Below are 18,856 nucleotides of genomic sequence, written 5' to 3'. Positions count from 1 at the left end.
CTTGTTTTCATTTTCTTTTTTTTTTTGTGGTGGGCGTTTATGTACCTTCTGTATGCCCATTAAAAAGATGTTTTGCTTGTGTATTAACAAGGGAACAAGCCGTCAGTTGTCACTATTCGGTTAATTGTTTGCAGTGCCTTGTTTATGAAAGTAGGCGTTCTGGCATTACTGCACATGCTGGTTATGTCAGCTTTCAAGAAGAATGAAGAGTTAACGCCTGTAGTCTCTTCACTGCCTGGCTTGACACTTGAAGAGACATTTAACATGCAGTAGTTTACTTTAACCTCCATTTTCACCCAGTGTTTGTTACAAAGGTTGTATGATAAAGTAGAAAAGACATTCAAGACTACATTTTAACTCTGTAAATACTCTCTGTTCTCTGTTTTAAATTTGGCTAACCTGTTTGCACAGGAAAGCCTGATGAATGAGTTTGGCAATTGAGTTGCTTTTTGTTGTGAATATAAGAGTTGCCAAATGATAGTCGCTGACCAGTTTGGTTCAAGTTTAAGGTACACTTTGTAACTTTTAAACAAAACTGCATACATTTTGTGGAAGAAAATTGTTTTGTTTGTGCTTCAGCTTGACCCTTTACAATAGATAATGATTTACAATGAACTCTGTTTGAGAGTTAGATAAGGCAGTTTATCTCCTCAATAAAATACCTTACTCTGTTCAGTAAAAAAAAAGCCATCTTTGCGCCAGGTGAGGGAAGTATGCACGCAATTTCCCGCAAAAACAATTTTGGCATGTCTAACATATAAATACTTATAACAGGCTTACTTCAGTGAATCAGGGTAAGACGAAAACACGTTTTGGAAGAAGGCTTGATGATGTATTGACCTTTAAATTTTGTTAATTTTGAACAAAAAAAAAAAGTTATAGGCCTGGTTTTACAGACAGGGCTTAGCCTAAACCAGGATTAGGCCTTAGTTCAATTAGGGCATTTAAGTAGCTTTTATAATGTTCACTAGAAAAACTTATTAGTGGTGTGCATCTTGAGACAAAACAATGGCAGTGACATATTTTAAGATATGTCAGTACAAGTTGCCTTTAGTTAAAACAGCTCAAACATGCATTTTAGCAAAGACTATAGAATAACACAAGACGTGTCACTCGTATTGTTTTGGATGGGAGAAAGTGTAACGCGCAATACGGCGGAATAAGTCCCGCCTTCTAAAGCCAATAGCCAATCGCCGACTGGTAAAGTCATCGCGTCACTTCAGCGGCCGTTAGAATCACCGGTTTCTATAGAAACAGTCAGACTCCGATGAGACGCGCATTTAGGTCTGCGCATGCGCTTTAGCTTGATCCAGCCTGAAAAAAAATAGTTTTTTTTGTCATGATTCGAGCATTTAGAAACTAAATTTATGAGTCGGTTGTTGTTAGATTTCATTGGTGATTTCAAATATCAAATTTAATCGTAAGGTTGACGAACAGTTTTGGAGAATCTTATGTTTCCCCATTCAAAGAGATAGGAGCTGCATGATGCCCAGGATGCCCGAGAGGCGTTTCAAAGATGGCCGCCGAGTGCAATGACTTGTCTTAAAGGGACTTTGATTTTGAGTTCAGCTTAAATGGATAGTTAACCCAAAAATTCTGTCATCATTTTCTCAGCCTCATGTCTTTCTAAAACTGCATGACTTTCTTCTACGGATCAAACCTATTTCTCTTTTTTTTTTCACATCAGTGATGGTAACTACTGTATTAAGATAACTATAACCATACAGTTTACTAACTCTAACTAGAGCAAAATTTGCTTTAAAGAATATCGAATCCACATCACAACTATATCAATAACGACATCGTTGGAATAATACATTAACGTTAACATTGATTGAACACAACTGCAGCACGTGTTAAGCCCTGAACACACCAAGCCGACGCCGATGAACTAGTGGCGACGAAAGCAGACTGTGGGGTTGGCTTACTTCGGCAGCGTCTGGGTCCAAAGTTGCCCTGACACACCAAACCGACGCTCGACACCCGACAGCCAAGTAGCACGTCCATTCTGTGCCTGCGTAAGAAGAAATGCCTTTCCGTACCAGTAGGTGGCAGTACATGAATAGCCAATCAGAATGATCAGATGGCCCGACTGACCGACAAGCTCCGACGCTGATTCAACATGTCGAATCAGCCCCAAAAAAAAAAAAGGCTGACGAATACACTGAGAAAACGAACAAAAACTGTCCGACGGCCGACAGTTGGCTTTGTGTGTTCTGGGCTTTAGAATGGACTTTATAATTTGTTGATATGTTTATAATTATTAGCTATCGTTATATGTATCGTTCTTGGTGTAAATGGACCTTAATATAGTTTAATGATAGCAAAGTAAATTGTTCACAGAATTTGATATTTTTAAGGTAGCTTTGTACTTCAATATTTACTTGAGTAATCTATGCAGTCATGCAGACTTTTTCTCTAGGGCTGCCCTCGACTAAAGGTTTTTCTGGTCGACTAGTAGTCGTTCATTGTAAGTAATAGTCGACTAATTGTACGTTCATTAATAAACCATATAAATCATAATAAAAAGCCTTTAATGCCCACATAGCCTAATCTGCATTCGAGCGCATGCACAAAGCTTGCCATAGCGCACCAGCAGAAGTAATGATTATGAATGCATCGGGGAAAATCAGCAAGGAGACTGCTTTAACATTTTATTAATTAATTGATAAACTAGAGTTTTCTGTATTTTTGGCTGCAATGATGAAGATGACGATGCTGACTCGTCATCTCGCAGTAGTGCACGCATCTAAATCCACGTTTGATACGGATTGCATATTGAGAATAATGGTTTTCCATTTGAATTGGTTCATTTAAAAGTAGACATTTCGATTTCTATAAAGAGATTTTTCATGTCTTTGAGGCAAGTTTACACAGAGTTTTGGTTCTTTTCTTTCTTTCTTTTTTGGTGCGCTCAAGTTCACAGAGAGAGATGGCAGAAATCACACCCTGTTTGCTTTCAATATTTTAAAAAAACACAATGTTTTGTTAATGTGAGTGCACACAAATAAAAGTAGACTCTACACAGATTCAAAAGATTATCTGTATGACCAAAAATGATTATTTTAAGTGCGAGTGATTCTTCCCACCACTTCCTGTGGATCTTTTTTTTCCTGCAACTAATAAAATTTTGGTCGACTAAGCCTCTTCTGGTTGACTAATGGTTAGTCGACTATTAGGGTAGCCCTAATTTTCTCAAATTCTTTAAACTAGGCCTGGGTTTCAACTACCTCAAAATATGTATTATGTACAATCTCAGTATTATAAATGGATACTGACTAATATAACTGCTAATGCTCAAGAGAGTGATGTTATCTGAATACACACATCAAAAATAGATACAAGTGCCCAAAGTAATGATAGAATATTATCATAAAAGAGCACTTTTATTTCAAAATACTCTTTTAGGTTGTGACTCTTATACCTATATTCTGATAATTCAAGCTTTGTGAAAGAAAATGTAGAGGTATTAGGCCGCCTGCGTGGTATATTAAATATCCTGATCCTTTCTTCTCAAAGCTCCTGACCTCATTCCTTAAATCACACTTTTGGCTTTCTAAAGGACCGCTTTGAGAGGCAGGGGTTTGATTGACAGGTGCTAATGGGGTCAGAGGTTACAGGCAAGTACATTAGGGCTTTCTGCTCATGCTGACCCCTGCCACGCTTTCTGTCAGAACTGAAGGGCAGCATGATGCATTTCTGCTGCTCGATACATCTGAGTGACCGGTCCTCCCCACGGACGTCAACCCCACTGCCCCGGCCCAAAACTACATACTATATATTACCACTGTGGTCAGTAGACACCTCTTGGTTGATTAAAGCAATGTTTTCATCACTGTTTGTTACAGCTGTTCTCATTAATGGCTATGTCAGTGTGCACAAAATCAGATAAGCTTGGCACAACATCTGCTAAATGATGTCTTCGGTATAAACATAGCCATCCAAGTGAAGCCTGAAGTGCCACATACAATTAATTATTGCATTTCATTGGACACACACACACGTTGATGTTCCTTGTGCAAGTCATTATCCTGTTACAAACCACATTTACACACATTCGTGGTACATATTTGTAATTACTGTCAAACATAATGCGACACACACACACTCATGCACTAGTAAAAGCAGCTACATGACTAATGATCATTCTCAAATCCTGACATGAGATAAATTTGGTGTTTTTCTTGAGAGAAATTCATCAGTTCTGGCACATCCACTCTAATGGTCTTTTAATGCTCAAATCAGCAGCCATTTCTGTCAGACGAAATTCCTCCCTTGAGCCTTCGCAACTGTTTGGCAAGTAAAATAATGTCCTATTATGCTGCTCTTTTTCATAGGGAGACATAAAGGATACTCGTTTCACTGCTCGTCATTAGCGAGAATTTGCATTTATTGCCTGTTTATTTTACCGTTAAATGTATTTTCTTTCTTTATGTTCTTTGTAAGTGTTTTTTAGGGGTGTTCATAAAGTATGTGTTCTTGCATCCCATCTGTGCTTTTTAAATGTTGGTCTGTGTGCATCAAACAGACATATTTGGTTGTCTAGTCCCATCTTCCACCATATGCGTTGTATTTTTAAGATGTGCAAAGTTAAAATAGTTGTTTTTAATCTTTTTTTCTTTTAAAAATGTATACTGAAATCACACTTATGTGTTTTGCTGTTGTTTATGCATTTATGTTGGATAACACTCCTTATTACACGTTACATATACTTAATATTGTAATAACAGTAAATTATGCATAATTACATGCAACTCATCCTAACCCTATAGTAAGTACATGTAGTTAATTAATATTGTGGAGTACTTAAATGTTTAATTACATTCAGGGCCTAAAACTAACTTTTTGTCACACCTGCCAATTTCTGTTGACTTAAGAAAATTTGCCAGCCATATGAAACGTATAGATTAATCCTTATTAAAGTTACAAAAGTTATTCAGTCAAGAGCAATGAGTGATTTATTCATTTATTTATTTTGTTTTTGTTTTGTTGTTTGATTAAAATGAAAAAAAAACACATACAGCAGCAGGAATAACAGGCTGCTGCCACTTGAAGAAGTAATGCATGGATCCATTATACTGTTACACATGCGTTTTCTTTCTCAACTGTTTGTTCACTTATGAAATAACGTTTACGAGGATACTTGCCAAGATGGGCATTTTGACAATTTTGTTTGAATATGTCTGTTCAAGCGTAAGATGATTTGAAAGAGAGCTCAATTCAGTATTCATGCGCTGTCTGAGACATGGATTTTCTGGACACTTTATTCATGCATCGTTCACGTTTAATTGAATTGCTAGAATTCATAAAAATGTTATCGACCAACTGGTGATTGATACCATTTCATACACTCGCCTATTCAAGTTTTTACTTTCATTTGGCACATGACAAGTGTTCATTTTAGGTCCCGATTACACTGTAACATGGACACCTTGAAATAAAGTGTAACCTAAGATTGTGAGTCGTCCTATTTATGTTTAACAATTTTGCATATTTGTTTGGCTTTTTTTTTTTTTTTTTTTTTCTTAGTTTCTCATGGTTTCTGTACATGTTTCCTGCTTTTGTAGGGGATGCATGTACAGGCTGACATGGACTTTACGGCCAAGGGAACCGGCAACAACAAATCTGGCTCTTTTAGTGTCAAGTAAGAAGTCTCTCTCTCTCTGTTTGTACCTGTGTGTGTGTGTGTGTGTGTGTGTAACATTTACATTATCGTTCAAAAGTTTGGGGTCAGGAAGATTTTTTTATTATTATTTTTTTAAGAATTTGATACTTTTTTTTAAAGAATTTGATACATTTATAGTGTTATAAAATTGATTTCAATTTGAAATAAATGCTTTTTTTACACTTTCTACTCAAGAATCCTGAAAAGAAGGTATCACGGTTTCCACAAAAATTAAGTGTCCAACTGATAATAATAATAAATGTTTCTTGAGCACTAAATCAGCATATTAGAATTATTTCTAAAGGATCATGTGACACTGAATACTGGAGTAATGATGCTGAAAATTCATCTTTGCTATCACAGGAAAATATTATACTTTTACTGTATTTTTGATCAGACAAAAATTTGGGTAACACTTCAGTATGGGGAACACTTATTCACTATTAACTATGACTTTTCCTTCAATAAACTCTTATTGCTTGTACTGCTTATTAATAGTTAGTAAGGTGGTTGTTGTAGTGGTTAGGTATTTTGTTCAGGTATTGAGTAGGAATAAGGAATGTAGAATATGGTAATGCAGAATTAGAAGGCATTAATGTGTGCTTTATAAGTACTAATAAACAGCTAATATGCAGGCTAATAAGCAACTAGTTAAAAGTCATAATTGTTCTCCATACTAAAGTGTTACCAAAACTTTGTACCAATCCCAAAACTTTGAACAGTAGTGTGTGTACAGTAGGATCCAAAAGTCTGAGACCACTAGTCAAAGTGCTTATATTTTTGCAATCTGTTTTGTTTAATAACTTAACTGTCACTACAAATGTGATTATTAACATTACAATTTAAGTAGAAAGTTGAATTGAAATTGTTTTTGTGCAGTTTGTGCTTCAGTGGAAAGAACACCTAATCATCTATACATCTAAATTGACTCACATTTACTTATTTCACTAGTGATCTAGAAATTGTTCAAACTCTAAAATATTTCTTCTTCATTTTACATCACACATTTTCTTTTGTTTTTAAATCATTTTCTTTATTTATCTCCAAGTTTGAATTGAAAAGTCCTAGATTTTCAGTGAGGTCTTATACTTTTAGACCCCACTATACTGTAAATGTTGTTGTTTTTGTTGTTTAATCTGTGCTATTTTCTCTCTCTCTCTTTCTCTCTTTCTCTTCCTTATATCATATCATTAGCTAACATTCCAATTTTCCTGCTCCTCATTGAGAAGATCAAGGCTTTGTGGCACTCGCATATAAAATGATTATTCATTAAGCAGCTTCAGAAAGCAGAGGGGAAGGGCTCACACAACACAAACAAACACATGCATTAATCAAGGAGAGAGATGACTAATGAGCCAGTCTGGGATTAGAGACTCTCTTGCCAGCCTCCTCTGAATCCCAGAGCACATCTGAAGGCACACACCCGGCCTTCAATACCTCTGATCGACACTTCTGACACACTCTCTGTTCCTGTACACCAGAAACACATTCTCAAACACACTCTTTAGACAGGACCATGGTGGTGTGAATGGCATTGGATCATGCTTACTTTAAGGCGATTCATCAATTTCCAAAAAAAAAAAAAAAGTCTTTGTATTTTTATTTTACATTCATCCTCTTAGTTGCCATTTTGTCCAGGCATCAGCAAAATTTTGGGCTGGAACAACCATCGGTAAAATGGTTTATAGTCAATAAATTAATGCAGTTATATCCTATAAATGTTACAGAGTCTGGTGAATATTTCCATTTTGCATAACCCAGAGGTCAGCAACCTATGGATAATCTCTGACAGTAGCTAAAGAGGTGTATGTATTAAATTTAATTAAATTTTTAATCAATATATTGTTTTATGTGAATGAGTGGGCAGGATAATTTTCACAATGTTTTGCAAAAAAAAAAAATATATATTTAGTATGTGTTATATGGCCTTATTTCATTGCCTAAATTTTTTTTTCTAATAACCACGCATAAATGTTATTTTCTCAAAAATACAAACATGTACATACATGTTGCTCACATATTATTGTAGCCCTGTTTGTGCTGAATACAGTGTAATCTTTGCCATTTATATACAAGTTTATATTTATATGCCATTAATGTTTAAGCAACTGAATAAAAAAAAACAAAACAAGGCATCTCAACACTCCTCCAGGCCCCCAAAACACCCTCAGACCACAGAGGGTTAAATAAAGTTCCTCAAACTTGCATACAGACATACATTTTGGCATAATCATTCCTTATAGTCACAAAGCCTGTTTTATTAAGTTAGGAGTTAAACTGTGTAAAAAAAAAAAATGGTAAGGTAAATACTAATATAGGTGTACATTGTCATTCACACAAATACTGAACACCAACCTGGTAACACACATGACTCTAAAATTAGGGATGTCCAGATCCGGAAATCGGGCCCGATCACGTGGTTTCAGACTCGATCGGAATCGGACGTTACCTCCCGATCAGGACTCGGATATGTATTAAGGGTGCAACGGTTCACGGTAAAAAAAAAAAAAAAAAAAACGAACAGTACTGTATGGTTTGTTTAAAATAGCAACGTGGAAAACAGACAGAGTTAAAATAATGGACGTTTCAGTCGATGGATGCGCAAAACGATAATCAAAAAGCGTGGACAAAACAGTCACTCTTTGTAAACTGTTAACTGCGAGTGCCGTCTGTTCTCATGTCCAGTCATTTACGCCGTCATCACCCGGGTGTTGATACAGGTGAGACCGGAACAGCACACGTTGCTGTCTGTGTTTAAACTAACTCATTTAAGCCTTGCTGATTTAAACCTTCAAGAACAAGACGCGAAAGAAAACTCACACACGCTGTCAGAAGATTTGTGTGCGCTCATCCGAAGCGCGCACACGCTTATTCTAGTCAGCGCGCAAATACTGACTTCTCTTTCACGTCTTGTGCTTCGGCGGACAAATTCATACAAAAATTATTTAAAAATGCCCGTCTTAGCGAGTATCCTGGCAAACATAGTCGGTTATGTCTTAAGTGAACGTATATTAGTCAAGAAAGACAGCGCATGTGGAACAGTATATGTACTGGATCGTGCATGTCTTAAAGGGAAAAAAACTATTCCTGCTGCCTGTTTTTAATGTTAAATCAAATAACAAAGAAATCACTCACTGCTCTTGACTGAATAGTTTTTGTAACTTCAATAATGATTAATCTTTATTTATTTTATACAGTAAAGATAATATGCAGTGATATTTTATATTTGATTACTTTATCCATTTTCTGTACCTGAAAACGACTGTTAGATACCTGAAAAACCTGAAAAGCACTGTTCCTGGATCTGTTTTTTCGCTATTCTTTATTCTTTTTCATGTATTATAGAAGCATCGGATCGGGACTCGGTATCGGTAGATACTCAAAATCAAATGACTCGGACTCGGACTCGAGGGCAAAAAAAAGTGATCGGGACATCCCTATCTAAAATAATACTTAATACAATAATCTTTAATTGAGCAACATTAGATGTAACATAAAACCCTAATGTATGTAACAGAGTAGAAAAAAAAACAAAAAACGTTATTTCAACGAAAATACAACAAATGTGAAGCATCACACAGGGGAATTCTGGGTCAGTTTATGGCTTTTCTCTGTAAAATATACAATGACGTTCTTTATACTTCTAAAAATTGTAAATGTAAAAGTATAAAAAGTATTTTACTGTAAAATTACATTAAGTGTAAGGTTAGATCTATTACAGTGATAACACTTTAGGGGTCCAGTTCTCACTATTAACTAGTTGCTTATTAGCATGCATATTACTAGGATATTGGCTGTTTATTAGTACTTATAAAGCACATATTAATGCCTTATTCTGCATGACCATATTCTATCTTAACAGCTACCTTACTAACTATTGATAAGCAGTTATATAATTAGTTAGTTAGTATATACGGTATATTAATAGTTAGTTAATAGCGAGAAGTGGACCCTAAACTAAAGTGTGACCATTAAAGTAAACACTATTAACAAATTAACTGTTTTTTATCGTAGCTTTAAAAAAAAAAATAGTCTTTTACAGTTAAAATCAAAATCAGTTTCTACAGTGTATAAATACTATTAAAGCGTGAGATTTTATCCTGCGCTAGTGCGTAGATCCAACAAAAGCTTCTGTGATTATCCCTCCACGTTCCATTAGGTTGCCGACCCCTGGCATAACCTGACCACAGTAGAACAGGAGCACAACAATTTTGACTAAAATATACATTTTGCTTGAAAAGTTATTGCTAGAAATTCAATGCAGCTTTAAAATTCGACATGCAACGCAAGTAGCCATATTTTTATGAGAGCAGTAATAGTAAAGGGACTTGGAGTAGTCTATGCATAGAATATCAATACTATGTTTAGATGAGTAGATGCATGTGTACCTCATACCTCTTACAAGTTAACATTCTGTGCTTTTGCAGTCAGTTGTTTTTGGTTTAGAATGTCATGTTTATATTTTAACCTTTTTTGCACATAATAGCATAGCCTACATAAAAAATACAATCATCACTGCAAATCCTTGATGAAGGATTTACTTAAAAAAAATGTTCACTCAGAAATTGGTAGTAAATTACACAAGTAATTAAAAAGAAATGGCAAGTAATACTTTGAATTAAATCTGAAATTTTGAAAGACTGAAATAGTATTTTCTTGTAAAATGTACTCCAATAATAAGCTCAAAAAAACCTTTTTACAGTGTGTCAAGGTTTTACTAAATTGTATTTATTATCTCTTGCATGCTTTTCTACGCAATCTGCCGAGAGCAATGCAAATTAGCATCTGGTTTAAGACGGTAAATAATGGCGCAAATACCAGTAAATTAACTCACGCAAAACTTAATAAACCACCTTGCATGATTAATTTAAATACTCTCCTCCAATAAATTTTGCGTCTGAAAGGGAAACTCCTAAAAATGCATATGCAATAAGGTCAGAGGCAAAAATAACTGCGTCCACTCCTTTTCAGCTCTAATGTTTCACTGCGTGGGTTTAGTAAATCCTGACAGTAGTTTTTTAATGCCAAAAGAGGGTTTGCACTGGCGCAAGCCGTTAGTAAATTTGCCCCTTTATCTTTCTTTGCAATTTTCTTACTTAGAAAGGATTTTGTGAGAGTCAAAAATTCCCCTAAGCACATTCAGAGCACAGACGGACAGTAAGGAGGGTTGATAGGGTCACATCCTCACAGCATGACTCCTGTACCATGTCTTACACCAGCCTCTCACCATAGCAACCGGCTGTGCCATCACTGTGAGGAATACTGGATGCTCTCTGCTCTCAGCAAATGATCCTTGAAATTGAGAGGGAAAAAATGAATTATCACTTGCACTTTGAATATAGAAATTGAAAGCCATAAGTATGGCCAGCACTTTGCTAATAACATTTAGAGGTTGTAGAAATGGGGAATTCCAAGAAAGTGTTCAGTGGGTTTATGGTTGGTCACCTTAAAGCAATAGTTCACTCACCCGCAAGTCGTTTCAGAGCTGTATGACTTTTTCTTCCGTGAAACACAAAATGAGAATTTCTTTGAAAAATTGCAACTCGTATGGAAAAGTTTGTACTGACCATGACCAAATACCATGACTGTACCATAAAAATAATCCTAAAATATTGTTATAACATATAATAAATATAATATAATATATAAATGAATTTTTAAAATCATGACCTATAAGCTTAGAGCTTATTGGAATAAATAAGTTGCTGGGTGAATTTTCATTGTGAATAAAGTCTACATGGATGCATTTTTCAACAACAACACAAAAGCTCAGTGGATCTCATTCATGAAACACAAGCATAAAGAAATTTTATGTAAATCATTGGTAAAACTATTCTCATATAAATGGCTGCTTTGAATTCAATGTGACAGTTTATGTGAGAATTGTTTTACGAATGATTTATCACGAAATTTACTGCTTGTGTTTCATGGTTGAGGCCCAGTGTGAATAGACCTTTACTGTCAACTGGAAAACAGGAAGGGCATTTCTGAGCATAGATAGTAGAGTCCTGATAAACCATATGTGTTGTGATAAGGACACTCATATACACTTTGACAACAGGTGGAAATTAAGTCAATTAGTAAAGTTATACTTTGCGTATTGCTAGCTGTGTGTGTGAGCTAGATGTAGGCCCACTTTATGTGTGTGTGTGTGTGTGTGTGTGTGTGTGTGTGTGTGTGTGTGCTGTGGGGCTGAGCAATATTTAGCATCCACTACTGTTTTCTGCTAGATTGTTACTGTGGTAGTTCTTACATTTAAAACGAATACACAAAGAATACACAAATAGCCCTATTGTAATTGTTACATTTTCCAAGGATCAGCATTCTCCCCTAAAAGTGATCGGGTAGACCAAACCGTAAGTCATAGAGACTTGAAACTTTGATGGCTGGTAGTACTCACACCGCCTACAACGTCACCACGGCTCGCCCCGATCGGCCTGACGGAGGCGCTACAGCAATCAAAAGTACGAAATGGCTCATAACTCTTGATCCGTTAGGCCTAGGCTCAATGTCTTATATCGTTGGAATCCTTGGCTCAAGGCGGACAAGATGCAAAAATTTGGGTATTTTGCGTTTTTTTTTTAAAAACCTACTTTTGCGAACTAGTCCTAAGTTTTTGACCCGATCGGAACCAAACCAGTGCAGAAATGTTCTCTGGGGTCTGAATATCAATAATTATCAAAAAAGTAGCAATTTTGATTCACGGTCGCTAAGGGGCACCAAAATAAATGATGAGGGCGGAGCCACTTTTACTGAAATAGCTATAACTTAAGAACAAAATGAGATATTTGCACCAAACTCGGTACACATGTGTAGGGCTTCAATCTTTGGTCACAATAAAAAAAAAAAAAAATGTGTTGATTTGACACTAGGTGGCACTATAATTTAAAAAAACCTTGAAAACAGCTGTAACTATGCAACGGTTAGTCCGATCGACTTGAAATTTGGCATGCAGTGTCCTGGTCAAAGAGAGCATGGTAGTTTATTAGGGCATTGGCGTATCTCAAAAAACATGGCCACCATCGGCCAATGAATTTGAGCACCTATTAGACAAGGTTAACGGAGGCCGATCAGAAGGATACTCGGTGGGCATGTTCGACTCATGGTCCTAGAGGTCTGTAAGAATTTTGAAAGAAATCGGCCACTAGTTTGTGCTAACGAGTTTTATGCCTCTGTAATCACATATGTTTTCACAGATCCACACAATATGCATATCATTTGATAGATCTCCTCATGCTGAACAACTTTGCCTCAAGAACTAATGCTGTCAATCAGATGCTGTTCATTAATTGTTTACAAATATCTGAAACACCTATTTTTGCGAGCTAGTCCTAGGTTTTTCGCCCAATCGGAACAAAACCAGTGTAAGACAAATCTCTGGACTCTCTAGATCAATAATTATCAAAAAAAAAAAAAAAATTGAACTTTACCCTTTGGTTCGCTATAACAGAGTAATTTAGAAAATGGGCGTGGCAAAATATACACAAGCCTATAAATCTTAAACGAAAACTTCACAAAATTAAGTGAGCACATGCAGCATATGACTCTAAAGAAGCATGGCGACTTTAATGAAGTTCGGACCATAGTTGGCGCTCTAAATGTTAAAAAGCTTTAAAAAATTTTTTTTTAATGAAAGTGTATAATAACTGTAAATGTATATAACTTTGGGTGTGGTCGACTTATTTTCATGGGAGTCACGTCCTTAGACTCCTGAAACCATGCCGAATATCTTCGAAACCGTTAGTTCGACTGAGACGAAAGGAAACGTAGGAAACACTGAACCTAAGTATCTATAACTTCAAAAATAACCAAAATTAACACACATATGTATGGGCACACTCTGAGGACACCCCAAAAAAAGTAGTGGAGATCGGGCAATAGGTGGCGCTGTAACTGTCAAAAAACCTTTAAAAACATATTTTTCCTTATTAAATTGCCTGTATTGACTGTAAATGGTCTTTCCCATCTATGATCTAAGTGCCTACATGCTTGCTAAATAAAATATAATACCTTTTTATGTGCTTAAAGGCCTTAAACGCTTGAACCCCGATAAATAAATCATCATTTCAGCAAGTTCTCTAATATTAATTGTAAGTGCTTAAATGCTAACAAAAAGAGTTAAATTATAAATGGCATCTTTCACACACAGTTTTTCACCAATTGAACACAATATTGGCTGACATTTATTCATTTTGATTTAAATGGACCATTATGACAATACACGATAAAACATATTTACTTTAGCTAAAGATAAAATCTTTGGTTGGTCAGATTTTTTAAATATTTATGTCACCAAGGCTGCAATTATTTGATCAATACTGCAGTAAAAAAAAATAATATTGTGAAATATTATTACAATTTTAAATAACTGTTTCATGTTTCAAAATATTTTAAATTGTCATTTATTTCTGTGATCTCAAAGCTGAATTTTCAACATCATTACTTGTCTTCAGTGTCACATGATCCTTCAGAAATCATTCGAATATGCTGATTTGATGCTCAAGAAACATTTCTTATTATTATCAATGTTGAAAACGGTTGTGTTGCTTAATATGTTTGTGAAAACCATGATACATTTTTCAGGATACTTCAATTATATTGTCAGTATTCAATAAATTTTGCCTAACTCCAGTGTTCTGAAACACTCTCTGTCTCTTTATCATCAATCTGTCTGAATCTACCATCACAGTCTCTATCTTTTTATCTCTTTACTTTCTTCATTTCTCTCAGACTGTTATATTTCCTTTGTATATGTGTCTCGTTTGGCCTCTTTGCACCCTGTTTTGTTGTGTTTCCATCTCCCATCACTTCAACATCTTATTGTGTCATTGGCGTCTGCCACTGCAGCCCCTTCTCCATAAGTACTTCACTTCTCCACCTTTGTTCCTTTTCTCCCTCTCTCAGTCTGTTTTGCCTTCACTTCCTTCATCTATCTGTCTTTCTCTGTGTAGTCATTCTGAGGGGCCGCAGACTCATCTGTGCGCTCTTATCTGCTGTGCCATTGTGCCGTTGACTCCCTGCTGTCAACCCCTCGGGCCTCTTTCACACTGACACCCGTTTATCATCATCCTCTCATCATCCTCTCTGCCAATCACACACACACACTGATAACCATCCGCTTTATCAGAGAGACAGTGAGAAAATCTTAAACTCTAACCCCATCAGCGTTGAGCCCGACTTCTGTGTCTAACTCCGCGTTTCCTCTTAACTGATCTCGATTCAGTCTGCGGGATAACATTTCAGACACGCCGCCTCTGGGACTTTAATTTTAGCAAAGATAAACAGCAGTACCAAAGATTTGCCTTGTATTAGTTTCTGCCACAAGATTATACCTGGGTGCTTAAGATTTTCTAATAGAAAGCATGCAATCTCTTCTGAATCAATTAACCGAGAGCTGTTCTCAAGTGAAAGGTAATTGAAGTAATGAAAAGAGGTGGCGTTGGTAATCTGGGGCTCAGCGGTCAGTATCGTAGTGGATTAGAGCCGCATTGTGACGGTGTCAGTGGCGCGTCAGATCGATACGGTTGCATGATGATGACGGTGATGGGTGGTGCACCGAGAGCCCCATTTTAAGCTTGAGCGTCTGACTGACAGCATGATAGTGAGCGTCTTATATGCATCCTGCGGCTCAAATGGGAGACTCAAACTTCAGATTGTGATCTCAGATTGGGGCGTTTTAAAAATTTGTTGGCCTAAAGGTTTGCAGAGTCTCCTTGTGGAGGATTTGTGAAAGTCATATCGCAGGTTTTGCAACCCGAGCTTATGAGAAAATGTAGCTGTTTTACAAGGTGGTGATTTTTGAATTAATTTGTACACACTGTAAACCTGAATAAGTTGGGCTAACTAAAAAAAATAATAAAAAAAATAAATGAGGTAATCAGTTACATTTTTTTAGTTATGATGTTCCCAATTTTAAGTAAAAAGAACTATCAAGTTTTGAGTTTGTAGTACTCATGTATGTTAATTGCTCCTAACTTGAAGTACTGAGTTGGCTAACTCATACATTTTGATGTAATATTTAGTTAAATAATGTTTTTATTTTGAGTTCTTGCAAATCAAATTATTATTTAGTTCACTGTAAACCTTAATAAGAAAATTCAGAAAATGCCAACTTGTTAATTTGCTAACAAGTTAACAATAGCATGGTATAGCACTTACTGAATGATTATAGCAACTTAAAACATGTAATTTACCTGCTCTCAAACCAAGCAGCATGCACCACTTGTCACCATGATTATAACTCTCCAAAAACCCACATTAAGAGGAACTCTTCTAAATTAGCATAACAAAACATTACTACTGAATCTCCCTTAATATTATTCTTGCACACATAAAAAACATTATATAACACTTAATTTTAGTGTTTAGTCTCCCTTTCGAGTGCCATGGGCAAAGCATGCTGGGTCATAGAACTCCCAGCCCAGTTTCAGTCAAACTTAAGTTCGTCTAAATTAAAAGAAATGAGTTCATATAACTCAAAACAGTGAAACAGTTCAGTTTACTTGAAATATGTCAGTGTTATGAACTCAAAAGAAAAAGAAAGTTCTAAATACCCATAACAGTTAATTTGTTCAAATTGCTCAAACCAATTAAGTATTTTGAGCATTAGGGTTTACAGTGCAATGTGATTTATATGGAAACAGAATTTTTAGGAAAAAAGTAAGCATGAAGGTCCACCCCACCCCTAAACAACCACATATTGAGCGTAGCAGATCGTACAAAAACCGTTGGATGAGATTATACAAATTCATATGAGTTCGCTAAAATAAGCACGTGTAGCATTGAAATTACTGCACAGATGCAGTGCATAGACGCAAGTTGAAAATAACTAATTATTTCTGTCTGAGTAGTGGTTAAGAGGAAATGTTGTGACCTGCCAAGTACTTTGTATTTGCAAAGTGCTATTTAAGTAAGTTTTGTTGGCCCCTCTATATATTTTGATGGTAAACAGGTTTAACATTAGTCATCCTTTAATGCTGTGAGTCTGGTATATTAGCCGCTGGAGACTGAGAGCGTGATTGTACATGCAGTGCTTTCCGCATCCCTGTTGAGTGACTGGATCCCTGATTGTAAGGCCGAATTAAAGTCCTTCTGAATAGAAGGATTATTTCAACCCTGTAGGGGAGCTTTACTCTGGGTTAAACACTCGCAGGTAAACACACAGCCTTGTTCACACCTCTTCACATACATTTTCCATTACTCAATCCCCTCCAGCCTACATCAGACATCTCTGAATCCGCAACACAATAGCCGACGCATAAAGAAACGGCAAGTGTATTCAAATAGTCCTTCATTCAGAAGAGAAGTATCGCATGTTTCTCCAGGAACTCTCATGAAGCGGACCCACACTCGGCCCGTACACAATCACAAGAGAGACTGTTAATCTGAACCACAGCTCTTATTTGTGCAAAGCTGCCGTAGCTCAGCACTTTGAAGATGGAGAGTTGAAAAGACGAGAGAGCTTTGGTAATTTGCTCTCTTTTATTCCTATCTGCCTTTTATTTCCCCTTTTTTGTACCTTCTGTCTGTATGGAAGAGAGAGCAGGTAAATAAAGAGGACACCTGCTCAAGTGCCCCTTTCCTGTTTCATAGCCATCCTTTCATCCGCTGTCCTCATCTTTAGATGATGTGGCATGCTTTCTTCCACCGTTCATTTGTTTGCCTATTGATGCCGGATGTTTAACTAAAGAGGAAAAGTACGAGTGAGGTAATGAAGGGAAGAAATTAGGGTTCTGAACTCAGTTCCAAATTCTAGGATCATTGTAAGGCTGATCTAAAAGGTAGGCAGCTTCATTATGCTGCCCTTCATTTAGGTTGTATTGCATCAAGTTGAAGCCTTTGCAGAGAAGATAATCCCAGGATGCTCTGTACTAAATACATATATAAATATAAATGTAATATAACATAATATAAATGGTAACAGCCATTACTCCAATCTTCAGTGTCACATTATCCTTCAGTAGTCATTCTGATATTCTAATATGCTGAGTTGTGCTGCTTAATGTTTTTGTTGCAAGTTATTCTAAAAAGTTGATCTAAAGAGTTTTTTTCCCCCATAATAGAAAGTTAAAAATAACATCAAAAGATTAAAATACTTTTTTTCTTATATAAGCAAAAATAATTTACTAACCCAAAATCTTTAAATGGGAGAGTATATTTTTTAAATGATTTAAATGCATATTTAAATGTCAAACTAAATTACAGAAACGTATCATTAATATAATAGAATAAAATATAATAAAAAGTGGTTTAAAATAACATTTGTGTGCCATGTACAATGTAAAAAAAATCCCAGTAAAATTTACGGTAAAAAACCGGCAGCTGTGGTTGCCCGAACTTTACCGTAAAAAATACAGCAGCAACGTAAAAAAAAAATCTGTTAAATTTATGGTAAAATAATGTATTTCATTAACTGATATAATGTTAATTTACCAACCTAATGAAGTACTAATATCTGTTTTGTATCTTTATAATACACTGACAGTCACCAAACACAGTGGTGATAAGAGTCACATGATGAATCAAAGTTCATCACAAGCAGATTTTCCACAAGCTGAGAAGGACAACACTAACGTATAGACGGTGCACACAGTGTCATTCACACACACACTACACACCATCATGGTAACATGCATGAAATTTAAAAAATGCAATAAACATTAATTTAACAACATTAGATGTAACATAAAACCATGTACATAACTGATTAGAAAAAATGAGAAAAACTAAGAAGAAACCGAGTAATTTCAACGAAAATATATCAAATGTGAAGTGTCACGCAGGGAATTGTGGGAATGTCAATTTACTGTTTTTCACTGTAAATTTTACAATGAATTGTTATTTTTCACTTCCCAAAACTTAATTTAAAGGTATTTTACTGTAAAATTACATTAAATGTACCGTTAGATCTATAACAGTTATTCACCACATATATTACGGAAACTTTCTGTAAACCAATTGACAGTTTTTCACCGCAGCATTTTTACAGTCTTTTACTGTTAAAATCACATTCATTTTTTACAGTGTATATCTCATTAGATTATCATGCTGTTCCTCTCACCTGCATTAAATTCAGGTCGAGTCCTTAAATCAATCACCAGCTGCGTTTAAATGGACCCTAATAATCCGATTTTAATCGGATTAGTAGCACATTCGGAATAAAAAAGTCACATGTAACCACGTCAATCGGAA

General features: G+C 35.8%; 1 protein-coding gene across 3 annotated transcripts in view; it reads left to right on the top strand.

Moving 5' to 3' along the window:
• Positions 1 to 18,856, top strand: part of pard3bb (par-3 family cell polarity regulator beta b) — a 433,139-nt gene that overhangs the window by 148,576 nt on the left and 265,707 nt on the right. For all 3 annotated transcript variants that reach the window (XM_067410020.1, XM_067410021.1, XM_067410022.1), the window contains one exon: positions 5,568 to 5,644. In XM_067410020.1, coding sequence (XP_067266121.1) covers positions 5,568 to 5,644 — 77 coding nt within the window. The remainder of the gene's footprint in view (positions 1 to 5,567; positions 5,645 to 18,856) is intronic.

Source organism: Chanodichthys erythropterus, chromosome 14 (genome assembly GCF_024489055.1).
Source record: "Chanodichthys erythropterus isolate Z2021 chromosome 14, ASM2448905v1, whole genome shotgun sequence".
NCBI classification, from domain to species: domain Eukaryota; kingdom Metazoa; phylum Chordata; class Actinopteri; order Cypriniformes; family Xenocyprididae; genus Chanodichthys; species Chanodichthys erythropterus.
Note: the sequence above shows the minus strand (reverse complement) of the source record. Positions and strands in the feature narration are given on the sequence as shown.